Source organism: Dermacentor silvarum, chromosome 11, assembly GCF_013339745.2.
Source record: "Dermacentor silvarum isolate Dsil-2018 chromosome 11, BIME_Dsil_1.4, whole genome shotgun sequence".
Taxonomy (NCBI): Eukaryota; Metazoa; Arthropoda; class Arachnida; order Ixodida; family Ixodidae; genus Dermacentor; species Dermacentor silvarum.
Window position 1 is genome coordinate 79883714 of NC_051164.1, and position 22321 is coordinate 79906034.

A 22321-nucleotide genomic window follows, 5' to 3' on the forward strand; every position below is an offset into this window, starting at 1 on the left:
ACAGCAAACGTAGTGGCATATGCAGCGCGGCAGGGCACCAATTTTAGTAAGCGGGTCTGGCTATTAGTTTTTTTTCTTTTCTTAACTGACATGATAGCAGAAGGAAATGTTTTCTTTCAGAAAGCTCTGCATGGTGCCGTTTCCTGCCCAACTTGAGACATTGCATGCCAAAAGACACGCCAGATAAGAGGCTTTATTACGTCCTTTCTTAGACATTATTTCCCTTTAACTTTCTTACGGCTACGACATGATTAGAGCCGGCTCAACGATATACTACTACTACTACTACTACTACTACTACTACTACTACTACTACTAATAATAATAATAATAATAATAATAATAATAATAATAATAATAATAATAATAATAATAATAGTAATAATAATAATAATAATAATAATAATAATAATAATAATAATAATAATAATAATAATAATAATAATAATAATAATAATAATAATAATAATAAGTCTAATGAAGTCCATACCGAAATCGTGGCCCCGAATCTCCACTCAATCCATCTATACAGTAGAACTTCGCTAGTACTTCTCACGCCGATACGTTTACCCGCTTATTACTCGCCAAATCCCGGGTGCAGTGACACTATAGCAATTCACTATTCTCGCGTAATCCATTTCCCGGTTAATACGTCCTGTTCCAATGGTCCCACGAAAAAAAAAAAAACAGATTACACTGTATTACGCGAGCGGCGGAGGAAAGAATCGTACCATGTCTATGGTGAGCACCGCCTGCATGAACATGATGGTGGACTGCCCCAGTGCATGGTACATGCTTTCGTGGGCCCTGCGCACAAACAAAAGATAGTGATATTATAAAGGTTACATTCAGTATACCATTCGAGCAAAGCAAGAATTAACTGTAGTAATAACTGCGAGACAAACAGAAAAAAAAAACATATATGTTTGATTTTTACAACACATTTATTTCAGCAGAAACTACAAAGATTCTTTTGTTTAGATTTGTTCTTTCTGTCCTAGAAAACTGAGCTTTTCTTTTTAGTTTAACATAGACTATGTTAAACATCTTAAGATCTTATCTTAAAGATAAAGTAAAGATCTTGTCAACGTGCGATATGAACAGCGTATATACGTAGAATGAGACAAATGCACTTCGCTGAAAGCCATAAGTAAGAAGCAATCTCACGAGTTGAAGGTTTGGCGTCTACCTGACCATATAGCATGCATTGTACTCGCACTCGCGCCGGAAACGTTCTACAATGGTAGCAGATGTCGCCCGTCAGTGTACTCATTTAACGGTAGAACGGTATACGCTGTGCTAAATTAGTAAAATACACATTTATCACTGGGCTGAGCAAGCTGGTTCATACTCGTTACGTCAGTGTATAGTCGGGTGTACAACTTTAGAAGGCAGCGGCATCTGCCCCTCAAAGGCGGATGCACACGAGCCTCCACCAATGGGCGCGCACTTTAGACTGACGTCACGAGCCGGACGGCCGGTGACCCCGCCGCGACCGAGGGCATGGCAGCCCGCGCTTCGAACTGGGCCGAGTCGCGTCAGCGGGTCTTTTTCCTTTAATCGCGGAGGCAATATCGGCTGCCGCGCTTCGGTCATCTGGGCGGGAGCCTCTCCTGCCTTCTTAAGTTGTACCCGACTATAGGACAAATCGAAGTTAAGACCGTAGTAGGATCGGAACTGGACAGTATAGGCGCTCTTTCCTGTCCTGCCCTGGTCCTATGCTTCAGTTTGTTTCGCGTCCATATTTACACTGTAAACAATTACTACGGGACCCTAATGCTACAACTAAGACGACTTGAAGGCGAAAGCCCGAGCTCAGCTAACTCAATGACACGACGACCACTTTTTTTTTTTTTTTGCTGAGTAATCATCACTCTAAAACCACAATTCTTAATCGTTCTTCCACCCTTAATCGCGGTTTTGAGCGCATTATCGCCTCTTATCCTAAGAGGACCATTTCGTGTCGACGACGCGGTTTTGAAACGGCCTTGAAACGGAGACCTCACCATGAGACATATAAGGCTTTCGCCTTAATAAGATAAAAATACTTTATTAGGATGCACTCACTTGGGCTTCATGCGCTTGAGCGCCTCCCCGAACTGGTTGCTGAGGAGCAGGTCGAGAGCCCGGGTCGCCTCTTCGGCCGCTCGCTCCACGTTCACGGTGTCCGCAGGCCGCGTCTCGATCCTGGACACGACGGGTACGATGGGCGTCACGAAGTTCATCGCAAGAAAGGCGCACACAAACAAACAAGCGTAGACCATGGAAGTCTCGATTTCTTTAGCGCGTAATCGCAATAGGGGAGGTGAGAGAAAAGCCCTGGACTCTGAATGGCCGACCATTTACAGAGAGAGAGAGAGAGAGAAATAACTTTTTGCGCTCGTCTGAAATGACGGGGGAGAAGGGTTTAGTAAATATGCCCTGGGTTCATGGTATCAACCCAGAAAGCTGTACGCGTGTTCTAATGACTCTGCTACGATCAACGGACCTGAGAAGGCACTAATAGACACCATGTGACTAATATGTTGCACGAGGACTCTCTCTCTCTCTCCTTTTGCCTTTGCCGCGTTCTTTCTTTCAATCCCTCATCCCCTTTCCCCAGCGCAGGGTAGTCAACTGAATGTCCATCTGGTTAACCTTCCTGGCTTTCTGTTTTCTCCCTCTCCCTACGAAGTGGCAGTTCTCTCAGCCACCTATGAGGCTAACAAATCAAGGACAGCAGGCAACCACAAATTGGGAAGGGCTGGGAAGCCGCCAACGGATGTCCGACCTGGGCGCGCTTCCAAAATAAATTCTACAGGCTCGTTTAAGAACAAGAACACACTTTTTTGACCTAACATGAGCTTCGCAATTTCGTCAATAAATTGTAACCGCGCCTACCTGAAAACGTGTGACACATAGGAGAGTAGAGCACGACTCTTTGAACCTCTGATTAGCAAATCAAGACATGGCGGGAGGAGCGGGAGGACCATGACTTGCGCGTTCCGGCAAACGCTGCAACATTTCGACGCCCTTGGTAAAATGGCGTCTCGCCAGGCTCGACGATTATGTGGCGTTAGTCGAGGAATGACGGAGGCGGGCCACAAATAGGAGTAATCCCGGAATAATCAACCTGACGCTGCTGCTGCATTCCCGTGTTGAATTACGGCCAGTGATCAATCCATATCCACAAAGTAGGAACCATGAGACTAACACTGGTTTCGAGATATTGATATTATTACTTGCTTCGAAATGCATATGGTGTTTTTCGCATTATTTTTGCAGAAAGCCTTTCTTAGGCACTGCGGGATAAAATCTAAGTAAACACCAGCGTACTGTATTTACCCATTTTAACGAAAGGCAGGCAAAAGAACAAAAACATATTGGCAGCAACAACTCTAGTTGGACGCTGCGTAATGAGGAGCATTGATGTCTGGTAGTGGATAAGCCTGCACTATAGCCGTGGTGATTTTCTGAAGCTATATGTATACGGCGCAGGTTGTGATGATGAAATGTTTACATGACACTGCATTGTTAGGGATGATGATTATATACAATTTTTACACTGTTGTAGTATGTACAAGTATACAACACGGATCACTTGACATAACTACTCAAGGTCCATCGGTTCACTGATTGCGGTTTCAGTCGTGTCTTCACCGGTGACATCACTGGTCGCTTCACTGGTAGATTCGCCACTTTAAGGGAAGAATAAGCCCAATATGCGTCATTGCTGACGTCAATACGCACTTGTGGAAAAACCGAGGTGCGCTACGCCTAGGAGAGGAGAACGGATATGTCAAGCGATGAGTGGTTGCACATTGTTTCATCAGCGATCTGCCGGCTCTGAAGGTCGCATTGAGCGCTATCTGGGCGTTTGATAACCACTGCGCGCTCCAAATGCAGCCCCGGGTCACTGTTTGATACGCTGCCGTGCCTTCGGGATTGGCCCACGAAAACAGTCAGACACCCGCGGTAGCAAAGGCCGGTCTACATTCGACAAGAATGCTGCGCGTTAAACAGAAATAAAGAAAAAAAAATGTGGTTGATCCCTCTTATATAGGAATCGGTATAGAACACGAAAGTGAAACGTGTCTTCACAGAAGTAGTGTAATGTTTATTGCACATTGATATATAATGTCTATTGGTGTTTTGTGGCTAAAGCGCCCTTAGGCGTTGATGCACCCACGCTGACGCCTGGTGGCACGTCTCCTCCATCACGACTACCAACGTCGATGACCATGAGCAACCGTCGTGCATATGGAAGCTGCACTACGCTGCACACGCTAGCACAACGCGAAAGACGAAGCACGTAACTGACACACTAATACAACGCGCAAGACAAAGCACGTAACTGAATCGTCACCGAGTCAAATCAGCGCGTACAGCGCGTCGTAATTGCAGCCTCCGCGATCAACTTCAGAAACATTTTCAGAGCTAATTGCGGAGGCCACGCTCCGCTGTGCTGAGTACGGTGAACGCCACCTAGGTGGCGTTGGTAGTGCTTCTTGATGCCAGCGTCCCTTCGAATGCTGGCATCGAGGCGTCGTAGTGCTGAGACCACGGAAGCGTTCACTGTCGGTGCGCGTTAATGTCATAATGCAGTACTTCTCTTTTCTGCTCGTAGGCGGCGGCACCGCCCCGAGCAAGAGCGCAGGTACACGGAGGAGTGTTAGATATATAAGGCGCGTCTGTGTAGCTCTCTGCAAATGCGTTTGTGGCGCAATGGGTTAAACGCTCGGCGATCTATCGTCGCGGACCGAGAGGTCGTGGGTTCGATTTCCAAATTTTGCATGTTTGTGGAACTTTTTCTTCTGGTTTCTTTCTTTGTATTATGTTCTATGACGTATTTCCGTGACGGAATGACGGAAATACGTCAGTGAAGTCTTGGTGGACCCCGGCATAAAACACTTTCGTGTTAAAAGAAATGTGTTCGCCGATGTTTTATTTGCATTGAAGCTTAGCGCCTACTTGGGTCAGCATGGCATGGACTAAAAAGCGGTGCTTAGATTCAAACAAAGTACGGTATGTTCGATGGCAGATCTTGGGGACGAATATCTCAAAACTAGTGGCGCATGGCTTCAGAATTACAGCTGAGATGCATCACTGACCGGCTTCGTTTCCTCAAGTGCAACATGGATCCGTAAGTAATTAATAGAAAAAATATTGAGGTTAATGAACTCGCTGGCGATTAGCGCACAGATTTCGATGTCCATCTCGGCTATGCATCTTATCCAGAGCACACCTATAATCCTGGCCATCAAGAAAGTCATTGAAGACGGTCGTCGCTGATACATGGCATACAAGCTGTCGCCTGTAAACTGAGCGAGGGCTCGCGCACGTATGCAACACTCACTTCAGCTGCGACCACCGCTGCATTTTACGCGTAAGCGTCGATGGCCCGTCTGTGACATCGGCGAGATGATGTTTGAAGCCGCGAGGGAAGCGAGCACCGGAGGAGGAGGGCACCTGATGCCGGAGAAGAGAATCGCCGCGTTCGCACCCTTTCCGTTCGTCTTCGACGCCGCGGTGCCGTGCACGTTCGCGGCGTCCATTCACGAAGTGAAACGTCACTGAAACTTTTTTTTAAAGACGATAGTCTTTCTTGGGGAACTTAAACGCTGAAAATTTGGTCTGTCTGTCTGTCTGTCTGTTTGTCTGTCTGTCACCCGATTCAGCCACCCGGCCAAAGTTGGACCACTTGCTTACCGCCCACACTACTTAAACTGGTACGGCTGTTCATACTTGTGAACGTTATCGATCACAAAGTAAATATTACGCATATCTGAGGCGCAATATCACTAGGTAAGTATTAGGAGGTGTGTTCCTTTAATAGAAAATACATAGATACGTAACTCTAAAGACCCTAGTTTCTTAAGCTGCGCTGAATATGCCATGCTATGCGCGCCGACGAACGACGTTCCCCGACTGCGCGCCGACGAACGCCCTCTGCCATGGAGGAAGGAAACCCTCTGCACAAGCTCATGTTTCCCGATGTCTTGCCAGATGGCGTCCATGTCTCACACAGCGCCTCCTCAATTTTATCAATGCCAGCCAGATGCGGCCGATTCAGCATAAAGGAAGCGCTGTCTGAGGCAGGGCAAAACATAAATGGCCGCTTGATGAAATAATGCGGTAAAATTAAATCTGTTCAAACAAACCTTCATGCCAGGACGGAAATGGTACGAGAACAGCATCACGGGTGGCCGCGGATCAGACTAGCACTCATGTAGTACGGCCGGCAGAAGACTATCGTCTTTCGACGACATTTGCAGCGAAGCACGCAGATACGCGGCAAATTTTTTTTTAGCTTGTGGCTATGGCTGTGTTCGGTGGTTCAGAGTACGGTGAGCAACGCTACAATTTAGCGCAGTTTACTTCGAATAGACTTATTTGACGAATATGTCGCATCACCCGCTGCGGTATACAGCCAAGCAGCTATGGCGTTGTGCTGCTGAGCTCTAGGTCGCACGTTCGACCTCAGCCTCGGCGGTCGCATCCCGATGGGGGCTGAATACAAAAACGATCGTGTACCTCACATTGGGTGCACGTTAAAGAACCCAGGTGGTGAAAATTAATCTGGAGTCCCCCCTACGGCGGGCCTCATATTCATATCGGGGCTTTGGAAAGCGAAACTCCAGAGTTTAATTAATTTAATTAAATGTGCCTCATCTGTAAACACCCAACTAACGCGCAGCATCGGAAGAACGTGAGTTTGATGCTAAACGGGCTGAGAGGCTTTAGACGGAGCGGAGGAGTAGAAGTAACCGAAGGCGGCCGCAGTATATAGTGTTGAAAATTATCACTACGTACGCTTCACTAGAAATGACCACCACGACATCGCTTCTGCCTGAATGGATCGGAAGAAGCTGGCAATTTTTAGTCGGAACTGCGAAAGCGTCACCTGCGAAAGTCTCCGTTTTGTACGAATTAAGGTGACATATACTCATCGGCCATACATATAGCCTGTGCCCCTTCAGTGACGTATTCGATAAAAGCCATATTGCATACCAGTGATCACTGCATACCATACCAGTGATGGAACAATCACCGCGTGAATGATCATATGATCACCATAGCTTGAATCAAATTCTAAAGGCAACTGGAAGTTCCCGGTTAGCGGGTTGACAACTGCCGCATTAATCGGATTCGATACGACGCACTGGCAAATTCAAGACACGCAGGGGGGGGCACCAGAATCAGGTCGGGCAGTGGGGTCGAGCGGCCGCCTCCACGCGTTCCATTGTAAGAGGGACCTCCCCCCCTAACGACTCTCTGAGGGCCGACCCCCCTCTAATATCGTAAATTCAGCCTTAGATTCACAGTCACACAGTAAATTATTTTTTAAAAATTTGTCGCAGTTTCACCCGAAAGGCGAAGCACCAATTGCGATAGCAAATTAGTAGAGAGCTATACGGAGTAAGGATAGTAGTTTTATCAGCTCTATAAACTTGGACATGCAGCAGCACCAGCAACGCGCAGAACTGTTGTCGACGCCGTCGGCGTTTTGCACGCGTTCGCACCGAACGCGCGCGGCGATTTTAGTAGTAGTATAGTAGTGATTTTATTGAAGAAGAAAGTGACGCTTATTTCTGCTGCCCAATAGGGAGCACGGCGCAGCGCCAGGGGAAGAGGAAAAGGAGATAAAGATATATAAATGCGTATTTGGTGCCGCAGCTAAACGTCGCCTCCCCTCCCGCCCTCCCGTCCCCCCACAGCCTTTCGCGCGACGGAAAAAGTTGCGTTTAGTCTCTATATATAGAAAGGAGGAAAGAGACGCTTAATTCTGCAGCCCTTCAGTGTGCACGGCGCAGAACGCGCGTTTGCTCTCCGACGTGCGTTCGCTCCCCGTGAAAGCGCGCGTCCCTCGCGCCCTTTCACTCGCACATACAGCGTCCGGAGCGCGGCGACGATTTCATCGCCGTTGAAGTCATACGGGACCTCACGGCGACGACGACGGCAGAAATCTGCTTTGGAGTGTCCATATAATTGCTATCGCAATAAAAGTCTGTGTAGGTGAAATGAGCTCCGGCTCCTGCCCCCACACTTGAAAATATACTTCATGAGTATCTGAAGACTCGGGGGACTTGGCCGGAGAATACGCATAAACATATGTTGTACAGTCGATTACTGTGGTGACAAACAATGAAGGGGAGAGCGTGCCAGTCAACGAGAAGAATGCTGCACGGAAGAACATATCGAAAAGAACTACAGCGATATCAAGAAAGGCGCCTTGTCTTACCTTGGACTGGAGACGTCAAGTGCATCCTCGAACACCTGCACAGAAAACAAAGAAAAAGACATAGGTCAAGCTACATTCTACGAAAAGTCAAGAGGTGATGCATATACAACGGATACAACATACCTCGTATATACAGGAAAATCGGCCACTAGCACGCGGACATGCGTATCTGTGATTGTAATTTATTTCTATTGGTACAACCACATTAAGGGTGCTCTCAATGAACCAGTTCAGCCCCTCCAGGAGTGGGAATGATCCAACTCTCACCAATAGGAGGAGTTAAAAGGAGTTGAATTACGGGGATGTCCGATGTCCGGAATCGAGTAGAAACGAAATGGAGGGCGCCACACACCGCAACTTTTATCCACAGCCGAAACTTCGTCGGAGCGTGTCAGACACTCTATCATGGGTTTTGCGTCAAGCTTATCTCGCCTAAATCAGCATTTCGAGGCGTCAAACTTTAGAGTATAAAATAATACATTGAGCGTTGTGGCTTTATAACCACCGTTCACATTTAAGCGATCCGACATTTCATCAACCTAGTGAGCAGTAAATGTCCTCGTCGCATATGTTGTTTCTTGTCTTATAGTATAGATGTAGGTTCGCCAACCGTAGGCTTTCTAGCGCAGACTTTCCCTCGTCCGTCTGCACCGTACGTATGTTGCCACCACGCTACAAGACAACATCCTGCCCTGAAACTAAGCGGGCAATTAAACTCTTATCTGTACAGAGAGAGCGAGAGAGAGAAGTGGCCCTGGCCAACGATGAAGCAAGAATTGATGAACGTAGCCCTTCATCTACACTACTGCCAATTTCCTACAGCTCCCGCGTACCAATTGAACAGTCGCCAAAGATCGATTGCGTGTACACATTACGTCACGAAAAGCGTGCACCGCTGCGAACGCTAAAGGAAGTGATGTCAACTCAGCACGGAGACCGGAAATATTCATTAATCTTTTTATCTTCGTGAAGGGGGAAAAAAAGCTAAAAGCATGGCATGATTACGTTTTCACCAATCACTCAAAAATAAGTGAGACTGTTTTGTCGTCAGTGCCCCAATTACACTACATGAGGTCAACATGTTTGATGGCGTCCCACTTTGTCCTATACTATATATACCCATTCGTCCCAGCTTTTCGGCTCTAACCATCCTCCTCGACAGAGCCTTGTCACATTTCCATAGGCTGACCTAGTTTTCTTTCATTTCCCGGCCACATCGTTGTATACATTGCCTTGTTGACGACGTAGTTATACGCATCTTCATTACGCGGCCAAACCATCGCATACCAAATCAAGCTCATAATATAACAGCTGTACACATTGCAAGGTCGCGGGTGCGCTCCCCGACAACATCCCGACAGGGGCGAGACGCAAAAGCGCGAATATATACTGACATGTTAATACGTTTCAAAGAATTACAAGCGGTCAAACACGCAAACCTCGTAGCCCTGCAGTGTAGCGTCATACCATATCAAACCAAACAAACCATAGAGCAAACATATTCGCCTGCACCACGGTGTAAGATGCTACATTTTACACCGTGCCCTGCTCTTCCTGTACTATTCAGGAGATGCTGCACCAGTGCAGCATGGCATCACCTGCACGTCACCATTCGTTTCAGCCAGTGCAGGCTTCGTGCAAAACGAGTTCAGTGCATTTCCTTCAATCGCGCACTTGCACGGCTCGTGTACGAGGTTCCGGGCCGGTTCCGCAGAAGCACGGAACTGGCACTTCAATAAATGCAGGGAACTGGTTTGCGCCAAAGTGTACGGTGAATTCCTAATGGACTTCACATCACTCCTTCCACGCGAGCCATGACTGCGATGTCTATGTACCAGACAGTAATCGCAAAATACATATACTGTTCAATATCCAGGCACTATAGGCCCTCTATTCAAGGCACCGTTACTGCCAGCCGTCGAGCATCTCCGCACCGTCGTGTTTCTCAAGAACAGCCGACGCGTGGCGAACTTGCGCTCCGCGGAGTTATGCATTGATCGTATACCGCCGCCCTGCTTGCTTGGCTGTCGAGGACGTTGGCTTGCACACAAAGCCGCACGGTTTTGGCGACACCACGAAGGGCTAAGGAACGTTCGCGACTCGATCGAACGCACCCTTCTTCGTTCCGATGCACTTACCCAAACTACCGGGGCGCCCCCTTTTGCAAGCTATTTCGCTTCCAACGCATGAACGCGTGGACAAGGTTAGCAGAATTAAGTGCGGTATTAAGTGCGCGACATTAAATGCGCCATTAGGTGTTCAAGGTCTTAAGCACCTCGTAGCGATCGTTTTCAGAGCGGAGGCCACACGTTCACATTTGACGTTATTCGCACACCACGATAATGGTGAGACGGTCACCTCCCCCGTCACCAGAAAAAGGAAAAAAGAAACATTTTCAATAACAGTAATTGAAACATAGAATTATGCTCGTAATCCGGACAGCCTATCCAAGAGTATGTTTTGTCAGACTAGCCAGAAAGTTCAGTTAACGCTCTTGACACCATAGCCGAAAGAGTGAATCCCGAAGTCTCGACAGAACGGAGCCCGTTGCGTCAAAAAAACTTTTTTTCCCCATAAACAAAGGGAATCTTCCGACTGACCAGAAACACTCGCTAAGTAAATGCGCTGCCGTATGCGAGCAACTAAATGAAACGCGAATTCGCATTGCGTAAGCCCACACGAGTCGTCCCGACGATCGCACCGAGTACCGAACTAATGGCAATAAGGCGCACATGGCGAGGTACGCATAACACCGAGTACAAATGGATTAATGACATTAAGTCACGATGAACAAGTCGCGTTAAAACCTGAGCACACCAAACAAGACAACTGCGTAATTTCGAGCTCATGTGGCACGACATTGAGCTACCACGCCAGAGACATAGCTCACTCAGGCCGACCGCTCCCCCTTTCTTTCATTATAGATGTAAATATGCAACTACAACTATACATAGCAACTACATGCAGCCAAGCACGTCATCTCTGTCATTCGTCAGTAGTTCATTCAAGCCGCCAGCAAGGTCCGCGTATCGGGAGAATGCGGTTGAGCCGCCGGCAGGCCCCATTAATTTCCAGAGCAATAAACCGAAAGTGTTTGTCCAGCTTGTGACACTGCGGCAGTATAGTCTCGTTGTATCGATCGCTCGCTGGCACCACGCGCGCACGCCAAGTCGAGGGCACCCGTTCTTATCGCGTTTCCACCAAACGCACCCCCAGCACCTCACCCCCCCCCCCCCCCCGAAGTCCCACCTTCTCGAACCGCCCAGCTAGCTAATAAGTGAGCCAAGCCGAGTAAGCCGAGCGAACCGGACAGAACCGGTGGCTACAAAACTGCCGTCTTTGACATTGCTCCCGGGGCAAGGCGCTTTTCTTCTGTATACACTCAAGTTCCGCATGGCTAAGCTACAAGAAAGACAAAAGATAACACGATCGAGAGTAGGAGAAAGGGCTAAACGCGAGTGGAATGAAAGCGCGTGCTTGAGTGGTTGAGATCTAACAAGCGACTCAACGCGACCGTCATCCCACAGACATAGAAAAACATTTGGCTGCGGCTATACTATACCACGGAAAAGGCAGATCTTGTCCGCATCTGGCGAAAACGGTCGGAAAAAAAAAAAAAAAACGTGAAAGGAGACAGATTGAGAGGACAAACGAACAAAAAGAAAAAAAAAGTTATGCAGATTGAACGCACGTGTAATGATCTACGCGAAGCGAAGCTTTAGTGAAGCATGTAATCAAACGCCATACCACTAAATGCTATACGCGTAAGGTGCTGTTTAACGTCGGCGTAGCGTTGTCACTACTGGATGCTGAATATGAGAAAATTAATAAAATCAATGAAGCATACCAATCAGCGTACATTATGTGTAAAGCTTTACGTCGTTATATTTAACGTTTTAGTACGCAGCGCTGAGGCGCACTCCCGGGCGCTATTTTGCCGTTCAGAATTCAGCGATGTATAAGCCTGTTTCATCGGTGAGACAGCACCGAAGGACGCGAAGCAAGCCGGGATAGTAGGCAAATAAAGCTTAGCTTTAAAACAAAATAAAAAGAAACTACAGTAAAAGTTACACAAAGGCTCTTTCAATAAACAGCTCTCTCTCTCTCTCTCTCTCTCTCTCTCTCTCTACTATACTCAGCATGAAAGAGCAGAAATAGGAAATGTGCCCTATATAACTTAGGCCACGGGGCAGCACGGCACTTAAAGCTTGACAAACGACAGTTCTTAAATGAACGCATACTATAAAGCAAGGACACCACATTTGGGACCCTCGCCCCCACCGCGTACAAAAAGACGCGGATGGCAAGTGAGAATAAAGCCCTGAAAGCAACGTCCAATGAAAACACGATGAAACAATGAACATCCCCCCCCCCCCCCCAAAAAAAAAAAAAAAAGGAAGGATGGATGGAAGGAATAAAGAAAGAAGAAGAAAAAAATACACGTCCAACGACTCGTTCGAAAGCATACTGGTCTAGGCAGACCGGACGACACAAGAATTCTTCTGGAAGGACACGCAGTGAATTAAAAGCTGCGGCACAATGGAAACCGGGCGGTTTGGGGAACCGTCGACACTCGCCCGTTCTTTTCAGCCTTCCCGTAAAATAGGGCATTCAAAGGAGACGCGCACAAGAAACTGCCAAAAGCGCGCGAACAGCTTCTTGAAAAAGATAAAAAAAAAGGAGGGGGGGGGGGGGACTTTTACGAATGAGTTGATTAAAGGCTAGCAGTTGATTGCGACAGCTATGAAACCTCGCATTTCCTTGAAGTACTGAGCGACTGTGACTCTTGGTTATTTAGAAACCTCACGTGAGCAGGCGCACCAGTATGAAGTAGTAGTATAGTAGTAATTGGTGGTATTGGTGGTTTATGCACTGAATAAGTAAATAAGTAAGTAAAATAACTAGGTAATTAAATGAAAATGAAGGAAATTAAATTACTGCTCACCGCACTGTAACTGTCAAAAGCAGTCTACATGCTAACACCTTAACGGCGGTCAGCAGTTGGGGGAGAGGGAGAGGAGTAAAAGGACAGGGATCTAGAGATGATAATAGAGAGGGAGAGTAAAGAAGAACTATTTACATATTTACAACAGAGCGACTAGGTCAGAGTCATTCGTAATTCGCTTGTGGAGTGACTTCCAGGACACCGGCACCATTAGGTCACATAGAGCAGCGGGCGGCGAGACTTGGTAATAAAAATTATCCGCGTCCGCTTCATTCGAAAAACAATGCACTTAGAATGTGAACCGTCTGTGAACAGTTTTTTTTTTTTTTTTTTTTTTTTTTTTTTGCTGATTTGCTGCCCTACGCAGGGGAAATGGTAATGTGGTCGAACAGATGAAGAAGAAGGAAAGAAAGAAGTATGGGCGCCGGCGTGTGCTGACAAGTTTGCTACGTAAAAAAAAAAAAAGAAAAGAAAAAAAAAAACCACATCGGGCTCTTAATGGAACGCTAACTAGAAACACTATTTAGCGTCCCTTAAAGAGACCGATATGCTTTCTTTATTATGTAGCGAACTACTTGCACGCGCCAGACGTTTTATGCCGCATGGCAAACTTCTGAAAAAGAAAAGAAAATAGACGCTAGATCAAAAGAACTACTTCTTGGGCAGTGAAGTTTGGCGCTTCACTGTCTCCTTTCTCCTGTCCCCATTTTCACGAAATGTATTTCGCGCCACAGCCAAGTATACCTAGGAAAGACACTAGATCAGTTTAATTTTGATAGAATATTATTTCGACACTCAAATTTCCTTAATTTTGCGGCAGCGGGTTCATTATAAGAAGCGAAAACGAAGGTCGAAATTCCAACTTTTGCATTTCGCGCATAGAACCCCGAACCGGTACGTCTGCATGACGTCACGGATTTCAAAATATGTTTTCGTATCTGGGACATGCGTTGTGGCTCCTGTAACAGTTCTTAATCAAGTTTTTTTTTTTTTTTTTTGAGGGGGCGGGGGAGGGGGGAGGGGGAGCTCTAGGCTCTTTAAGAATACAATGTAAATCCGTCTTCACTGACGAAAATATTTAATAGGCCTGAGCAGGCGCCACCAAAATCCATGACGTCACGGCATGCGTAATGCAGGAACTTCACGGAGGCGTCGCCGTCGTCTTTTGTTTTTGCGTCCTCTCACGGTAGCGGTTTTTTTTTTTTTTAAGGTATTGTAGAAGCGTAATTTAATACTACAGCTAAACTGACCTCTCTCTTTAGTGTCCATCTGAAAACGCAGTGGGACTTTTAATCTCCTCTGGAAATTTCTATCGAGACCGGGAGTCGTTGAGAAGAGCAACTATATATATATATATATATATAGACTTTGTATGTGCCATAGGCAACGCTTGCGCTTACTCCGGGGTCCATCAGCCCTTCCAAGAAACACTTTGAATGAAAGTGACGTCAGGTACCGACAGTGATGCGAGCGAGCCGGTCAGTTACCCCTACAGAAAGGGCACTACGAGGCAAGTGTAACGCACATATCATTTTAAGGGCAGCTGCAAGCTCAACAGACCATCAGGACAGCCCCCTGCTACGACCCTCTATTGGATACCTTAACAAGCAAATAGTAATAACGGCTCGCCATCTGTGTAGTAAGTGTGCAGTAATAACCACGCTCCAGAGCTCGCCTTCACCGCTCAACAGCTGCGCAAACAGACGCCTCCTCTGCCCGGACGCCAGTATGCGTAGCCTCTGCGATCTCGGCGCGCTCTGATCTCGAAGGTCAGGCGTTTGCTGTACGCACACGTCAGATATGTGCACACTGGCCTGCTCCCTGGTCGATCGGTACATATAGGACTGCGGTGCTGAAGTCCTAGACGGTGGTGGTATCGATTGGGGCTAGATTAAATCTTCGTGTGCGTGCGGCGCGTTGCAGACGACAGGTCCTACATACAAAGGTCGGCGCCCACGTTGCGTCAGCGTCCCTGGCGTCCGCAGAATAGCATTGCGCGGTTTGCGGCGCAGCTGATAAAATAATACGCACCGTTCCTCACACCGAGTGACAGAGGTAAACATTTGGTGGACGTCACGCAAAGGAAAACAAAAACAAGCTGTTCGTACGGGCAGGACTGGTGTGGTAGGTAATTGCTATGGCATTGCGTACAGTCAGCGTAGTGCCCAGCGTGTGCTACGCATTACCACCCACGCGCTGTCATGGCGAAGTCACAGCGACTTTCTTATCTCGTGTCATTGACATCTTGTGCGCTTTGGTGTGACGTTCTTGTTTTTTCATCTCAATTTCATGTCGTGATAACTTTTCCGCGTTAGTGACCCTTTATGCGGTTCGTGAGAACGGAGCTATAGTTCAGTATGAGTAAAGACTGCGGCATGACTGTCACGGGTGATGCGCCGACTCGGCATAAGATTTGAAATTTTGTGTCAAGCTCTCAGCATGTAGTGTGAGCTTTCTTTTTACTCTGAGCGATGAGTGAAATGTTCCGATTACATTTATTTCTCATATCTGCATTGTTCTCTCGCTTAGCGTTATTATTTCTGTTTTTAGATACGTTTTTGAAACAGCGGGCTCTTCAGTAAGTGAACTTCCCATACTGTCGCAGTTTAATAAGCAACGACAAAATGATGTACAATGTAGCAAAACCCTACCAAAGGGTCGCGAGTGATTTCGGCTGCCCCCCCCCCCCCCCCTATGCATCGGGAAAGAAACTCTCGAAACAGACTGTTTCTTTTTTCTTTCTTTTTTTTTTTTCGTTCGCTCTTCTGCCGCCCACATACCAAGCGGCACGCGTAAGCAGTCGAACACACGACCTCACAATCGCATAGTGGTCTGTCACAAGGCAGTGCGATGATATCACTGTGATCACATATATAGTGACAAAGAGCGGAGAGCACAGATAAGCACTTTTGTGGCGGCCGTTGTGGCGTACGTAAGGTGGCAAGCGATGATGACGAAAAGTTTACGAAGTTTACAAAGTTTTTCTACAGTTTCCTATGGTTCCTGTGAACCTTAACTGCACTTCAGACCTGTATACAAGTCCCTTAGATACCTATAAATATTGTCTTTGAAGTGTGTTCTGTGGACGCGAGCATGTGTGTAGCAAAATGAACTTTTTGCTTTCAACATGTCCGTGAATTAAAGGTTAAAAACAATATTTAAGAAATCTTGCCCAGTGGAAAGCAAAAGGGGAAAAAATGTCCCTCATAATTTTTTTTCTATTTCTTCCTTTTCTCTTCTTCTTTTTTTTCGGAAGCGCGTTCGCGTTATACTACGGTTTCACGCGCGCACTATAAAACTTGGCGTGCGCCTCGTTTATACGACCTCACGACACGCCGAGTGACATCCAAGCTCTCCTTGCTTCCGCAAGACAACGACCGCCCTCGTGAGCCACGGCGTACAAACTTGCCGTCAAACAAGCGTGCTCTCTTAACAGCCTCCGTGGCTCTTTGTCCACGTACGCAACCCCCCCCCCCCCCCCTTTTTTTTTTTTTTTTTTTTTTTTTTGCAGCAACACTTTCTCGACAAAGGGCGCGAAGCCGCGGAATAACCGCCCCCACACGGTGCATACGTACGTATACGCCCTACCGCGTCGTGCGAATAGGTTAAAGTGCGCGCAGGAGTCGCGGGCACGCGAACGTGACCGCACGGCTTGTATATGCGCAGGGCATATGCGTATACATACACGTAGCCTACACGGTCTTGCGCTGTCCTTGCAACAAGCGCTCCCTCGCTAAAGCCTCTCCCCCGCCCTTGCGGCCACATCAGGCGCGCTTCCGCGCCGACAGCGAGCTAGGCCTAGGTCGTTAAAAGGCCGCGCACCAGGCGAGTACGACAAAACACACAAAAAAAGTACAGAGAATAAAGAAAAAATGCACGGGCGCGGTCAGTGTTTCTAGTGTTTCTGACGCGGCGGCAAGCGAGCCGTGCCTGTCCGATTAGTCTCGCGTTTCTCGTCGCCTGCGGGTCTTCATGCCTGACGTGCACGTCTCCCTTTGCGTCGCCATGTATAGGGGTTATACGCATACAGAGGTTACGGGTTCGTTAGCCTCTCTCTCTGTCGCTATATACGCGGCAGAGCAGAGAAGCAAGCCGTTGGCCTGCCGAAAGCCTGTAAGAGCGACGCTGTATCACGTGACAAAACTTACCACGAGCAAGTTTAGAGGGACGTGAACCTCCGGATGTCTGTACATTAATGAAAGCAAAAAACTGGCATAACATGCAAAACAGATGATTAGATACCCCAGGAGGTCGGAGACCCACGTCCTATGCGGATTGCGAAGAGCTGTGAGGGCGGGTAAAAGTAAGAACGGAAGAAAATATAACGCATCGCAAAAGGGAACGGCTTCAAGGAGGCTGGTCTTTTCGGTGCATTATCTGGAAAATTTTGCACAGCACGCACGAGTTCGAACAAAGAATGCACATTTGACACACTGTGCGATTTTTTTTTCTTTTTTTACAAAAAGTTCAGAGTTCCCAAAATGCGTACTTTACTAAGTGCAGAACAATGCCTGCGCTGGCAAGTTGATTGATGCCTATGAAACTAAACATGTCTGGGTTTGCTTCATGACCTTTGCTTACGTGTTTACGCGCAGCTACTTAGTTTTAGAAAAATCGCAACCACTCTAGTTTTAGAAAAATCGCAACCACTCCAAATCCACCACTCAGTTTCCCCTTTCTTTCTTGTTGTAAAAAAGCCATCCAGTTATGCGCGTGTACGTACGGTATACAAAACGCTACCGAGGTCGTAAAACGCAACGAACGACAACCGCAAGCTAACCACGTACGTACGGGGAGGAGATCGACGGTTATCGTACAGGCTACAGGAGAGTCTGCGTTCCCTATGCAGCATCGGCCGTGACTGCTCGAATTTTGCTTTCTGCGAGCGGCCCTCAGGGTCTCCAACTCGGTCAAGGTGCGCGCAGCACGAACGAAGAGACACGCGTGATTATAGGCGATAAAAAGGCGGGACAAAATATCGATCGCAGCACACGGGCTATACGGGCGCGAAGGGGGCAAGGCCGTGACACTCGAAGAGACTGTTTGCCGCCTTATGTCGTTTATATAGGGGAGATGAAAACAAGACGAAACCTTGTGACGGCAGCTTTATTTTAATTTTTTTTTTTTCGTTTTCCGTTTTTTCCAACCTCGCTTGTTTGGAACAAAGCGCTCGGCGATTCCGTCGGCAGTGTAGGTCACGATTACAGGCTAAGTAAACCTGCCGTTGATGGCGTGAGTAGCGGCAGTTCCAAGTTCGCCAGAAATCAGCACTTCGTGAGGGAATCGCTTGGTTGCACGCCTCTCCCCTCTCCGTCCATTTCGCGTCTGCTGAAGTTCGGAAACTCGATAGCACTTAGTAAAATCATCGAGTATATAGAAACTGCATTAGATAAAGGACGAAATTATATATATATATATATATATATATATATATATATATATATATATAGAGAGAGAGAGAGAGATAGATAGATAGATAGATAGATAGATAGATAGATAGATAGATAGATAGATAGATAGATAGATAGATAGATAGATAGATAGATAGATGCCAAAGAGAGAAAAGGTAAGGAGGTTAACCAGGAATGCAGGTGTCCGGTTGGCTACCTACAAATGTATGGCGAACGGTGACTGCAGGAAAACGTGGCTGGAACCTGAATGAATCTGCCGGAAGCTTGCAGCGAACCTGCTAGAACCTTGATAAATGTCATTACTGATATACGAGTAGTGCAGTGGGTCGGGCGGTTGTTTACGCGCATCTGTTTTCGCTCTTTAGGACACATAACTGCTTCAGCTGCGCAACCGCGCAAATTGTGCCACGGGGCGTTCATTACAAGCTCACAGTGCTTCATCACCGAATCACTCAAAAGAAAGAAAGAAAGAAGAAAGAAAGAAGAAAGAAAGAAAGAAAGAAAGAAAGAAAGAAAGAAAGCGTTGAGAATAGTATCGACATGGTGACTACACCACATTTTCTCCTCCCCTTTACTGCGACAAATACAAGACAAAGGAAAATAATACACGAGGAGGGGGGGGGGGGGGGTATTCGGGGCGCAGTAAATATAGCTCGTCTACGAGCAAACGCGCCATTAGAAACGGCCGTCAAGCGAGCGTCACAGCCGTCTGGCGTGTCGCCCACCCCACAAAAAAAAAAAAAAAAAAAAAAAAAAAAAAAAAAAAAAAAAAAACAGGCATCTCAAGCTTGATCACCGACAAAGAGTAGCGCCTTTTCGGCTCCATGCAACAACGCTTCTCGACATCACGACAATCGACACCACGCGATGATCACCATTATCAGCCCAATCTATGTATAGCGTGTACGACTACACGTTCGCGGAAAAGGAGAGAAGAGTCCCCGTTTGATTACGCCGAGAACGCCGCGCGTGGTGCCGTTTAGAACTGATGCGCAGGGGGGCAGCTGATTGAGTCTTCTGTACTTCAGCGTTCCGTATACGCAAATAGGCATGGAGGAAGAAAAAAAGGAAAGGCTAGCAGAAAGCGTCACGTGACAATTTTCAAGCGTAGCCATATGAGATACAAAAGGAAAAGGCTCGTGGGAAATAAATAGGCCCTGATCACGTGATAGGCAAGCGGCAACTTCTAACTGCCGAGAGAGAGAGACAGAGTGATTGTCATGAGGAAGAGCGGAGAGTATGCGATATAGAGTAGAGAGGGTGGAGAGGGCCGATCGCGACGACGATGTCACTAAATACCACCACGAGCCACCGAACAATCAATGTCTCGAAAGGTCTGACAGCCATGGAGGGCCTATTTTCCAAGAGTCAACGCACCCAATGGCTCCGCAGGAGAGCAGGACCGGCGTCAGAGGAGGTTGCCTCGCGAAGGCTGACTTCCTGACGTAGATTTTTTTCCTTCCTTCCTTCCTTTATGCAAATAGGTCACCCACCCGTCCAAGTTATACCTAAGCTGGTCCAGAATGGAACGCTATCGACAGCTGGAAATGGGGGTAAGGAAATACAGCGGATCAACGTGGGGCGCAGCCAAGAAGTTTGCTAATTGATACACTGTGTGTCGAGTGCGCGGTTAAGCTACGCAGAATGGCTTGCGACATAAGCGGATTCGGAGCTTATAAAATGTAGTTCCAAGGTATCAGTGTTACTGTATACCAGTGGCTGGGCTAGGCTCATTCGGCGCTATGCTGTAAAAGGGACGCGAAACGACGCGAATAAACGAAAGGGCTAGAAGGAGCGGCACTGGCAACTAAGTTTATTCAGAGCAGACAGGCTCAATTTTTAAAGTGCCAGCATTCGCAACACACATTTGCGCAACGATTTTCCTCACTATCTGGTCCGCTTTCGGTGTGCATATGGGTTTGCGCCAGCTGGCACTTTCCTTAAAAAAAAAAAAAAGAAAAAGAAAGAAGCGCGACTGTCTGTTCTGAATAACCTTATAGCTGCGAGTGACGCTCTTTCCAGTGCCGCCATTATGTCATATCATTTCAACTCCTTTCACACGCTAACCAAGGCCGCTCGCGTAAATTTAACTACACCCCCTCCTTATAGAATCCCGTCCCCTTTCCATTCCTCCCCAGATGGTTACTACCAAGAGTCGTACCCGCCTATAGGGAATAAAACATTTTACCACCACCACCAAGGCATAACTACTGTGAGAACAAATGGTTTCGAGAAAAGTTTGATTCGGCAGGCGCAAGCATTAAATCGATCAGTTTATTTCGAATCCACACCTTTCGGGGTCATCGGAAGAGGACGCGCGTTGCAGCATGGAAACTTAATGTACTGCGAAAACGTAGCCTAATTTAATCATCCGGCCAAAACCAAGTTTGACCGCCAAAGCGAAACACTAAATCAGTTCAGATGGATAAGGTACTGTTGAAGTACTCTATATTCATTGATTTCGCGCTAATACGCTGATTATTAGAAGGGTAAATAATGAAGGTCAAAGTTCCATTTTTTCCCTATTTCTCGCCCCAGGCCTTGTATACGTCAGCGTGACGTCACGGATTTCAAAGTGTGTATTTTGGCGTCAGAGCCGTTGTGGCTTGAGTAAAAAAGAGTTATTGAAACTTCATAAATTCTGTCTTGGGGCCCTTTTATAATACATTGCAGCCCACGTTTACCAATGAAAATTTATCTGGCCAGGAGCAGACGGCGTCAAAAATCCATGACGTCACGACGAGCTAGTGCGGGAAATTCAAGGCGGTGTCTCCACCTGTCTCTTCTCGTTCCTGCGTCTTTTCTGGCTTACCAAGTGTCTGCTCGCGGTAAGAATTGCTATTGGTTTTTTGTTTTTTGTTCAAGGGTAACTTGCTAACACACAGCTAAAATAACTTTTAGCTTCAGTCTCCCTTTACCACGCACCCAAATCACGGTACGGTCTTATCCCCTTTCTCATTTACGACAGACGGTGACGTGGATACACGGCAAGCACGCTTATACACTCTGCTCGTTCCAACATTCGCCGTACGCGCAGCCTCAACAAGATAGAGAAGGCGTACACAACGCATGCGCACTGCACTGTTGGCGAAGCGGGAACACCCGAAACAGCGACGATCACTCGCGTTTTGCTTTTCCGTACGCGCCTGCGTGGATGCGTTCGCCTGTGTAACCGGCACCCTTCAAGGCGCCCGCGCACTCCTGATACGCATCAGCTTCGCACAAACAGAGCGTGCGCGGAGAGGCGTCGTCGCTGCTTTATAAATAGCAGCCGTGTGATGAACGAAGAAAAAGTTCGGGGGTTTACTACACGGGCGAAAGCAAACGTAAACACGGGCCAGCCAGATGGCCACAAGGAGCGGTGTCGTTCCTTGACTCCTGCTGCTGCTGCTGCTGCTGCTGCTGCTGCTGCTCTGTGAGGACAAAGAACCGTTCCTTCTCTTACTCTCTTTTCACTCCTTTCTTCTCGCCGTTCAAGAGAGTGCGTTGACTCCTTTGCGGTCATTCTGTGACCCTCTCCCCCAAGCCCAGCGAAGAGAAAGCACTGGCCTCTCCTTCGGTAGCCTTGAACGTGTTCCTTCCCGGTGACCGAGACGGAGCAAAAGACGCCGGAGGTAGCTAGGCCGAAAGGGCCAGGCCATTGTGCTCGCTACGCGACAGCTGTCTTGACAGAGACTCGCGTCTTTTGACAGGTATAAGCGTCGTAGGAGCTAGCCGTCTGGAAACGAAAGTGACGCGTCTTAC

At 47.4% G+C, this 22321-nt stretch overlaps 1 protein-coding gene across 1 annotated transcript in view; it reads right to left on the minus strand.

The window, feature by feature from the left end:
- The window catches only part of LOC119433227 (tetratricopeptide repeat protein 39B-like), a 161507-nt gene that overhangs the window by 17777 nt on the left and 121409 nt on the right, over positions 1 to 22321 (minus strand). The window contains 3 exon segments of the mRNA XM_049658898.1: positions 732 to 807; positions 2068 to 2187; positions 8222 to 8256. Coding sequence (XP_049514855.1) covers positions 732 to 807; positions 2068 to 2187; positions 8222 to 8256 — 231 coding nt within the window.